At 60.3% G+C, this 320-nt stretch overlaps 1 protein-coding gene across 1 annotated transcript in view; it reads right to left on the minus strand.

Moving 5' to 3' along the window:
• LOC104499317 (protein FAM193B-like) overlaps window positions 1-179 on the minus strand; it is a gene marked incomplete at both ends in the record, with an annotated part of 4,994 nt that extends 4,815 nt beyond the window's left edge. Inside the window, 1 exon segment of the mRNA XM_010142810.1 lies at window positions 5-179. Coding sequence (XP_010141112.1) covers window positions 5-179 — 175 coding nt within the window.
• Window positions 180-320: the final 141 nt, after the last annotated feature.

Here is a 320-nt window from a genome sequence, read left to right on the forward strand (position 1 = left end):
TGGCAGATCCACAGTGGCATTTCTCCCAGGAGGTTCTGCACGAGTGTTGGCACAAAGTCCGGCGGCAGCCTCTCACCCGGGGAAACAAAGCCATTGTGGGATGGCCCCCCCCAGTCCTTGCGCTCCCGGTGACAGAGCAGGCAGCACGTCTGCACCGACTGGTTGGTGGTGGGCAGCACCTGCAGAAGGACACACAGACCATGAGCCACCCCAGGTGTGCTCCACTGCATGGCAGGGCACCAGGGTGGCACACGCGTGGGGCAGATGAGGCAGCAAATGAGATCTCATGGCACCGACACCAAACCAGAAAATTTCATGTA

This window comes from Buceros rhinoceros, unplaced genomic scaffold (genome assembly GCF_000710305.1).
Source record: "Buceros rhinoceros silvestris isolate BGI_N320 unplaced genomic scaffold, ASM71030v1 scaffold27760, whole genome shotgun sequence".
Lineage (NCBI taxonomy): Eukaryota > Metazoa > Chordata > Aves > Bucerotiformes > Bucerotidae > Buceros > Buceros rhinoceros.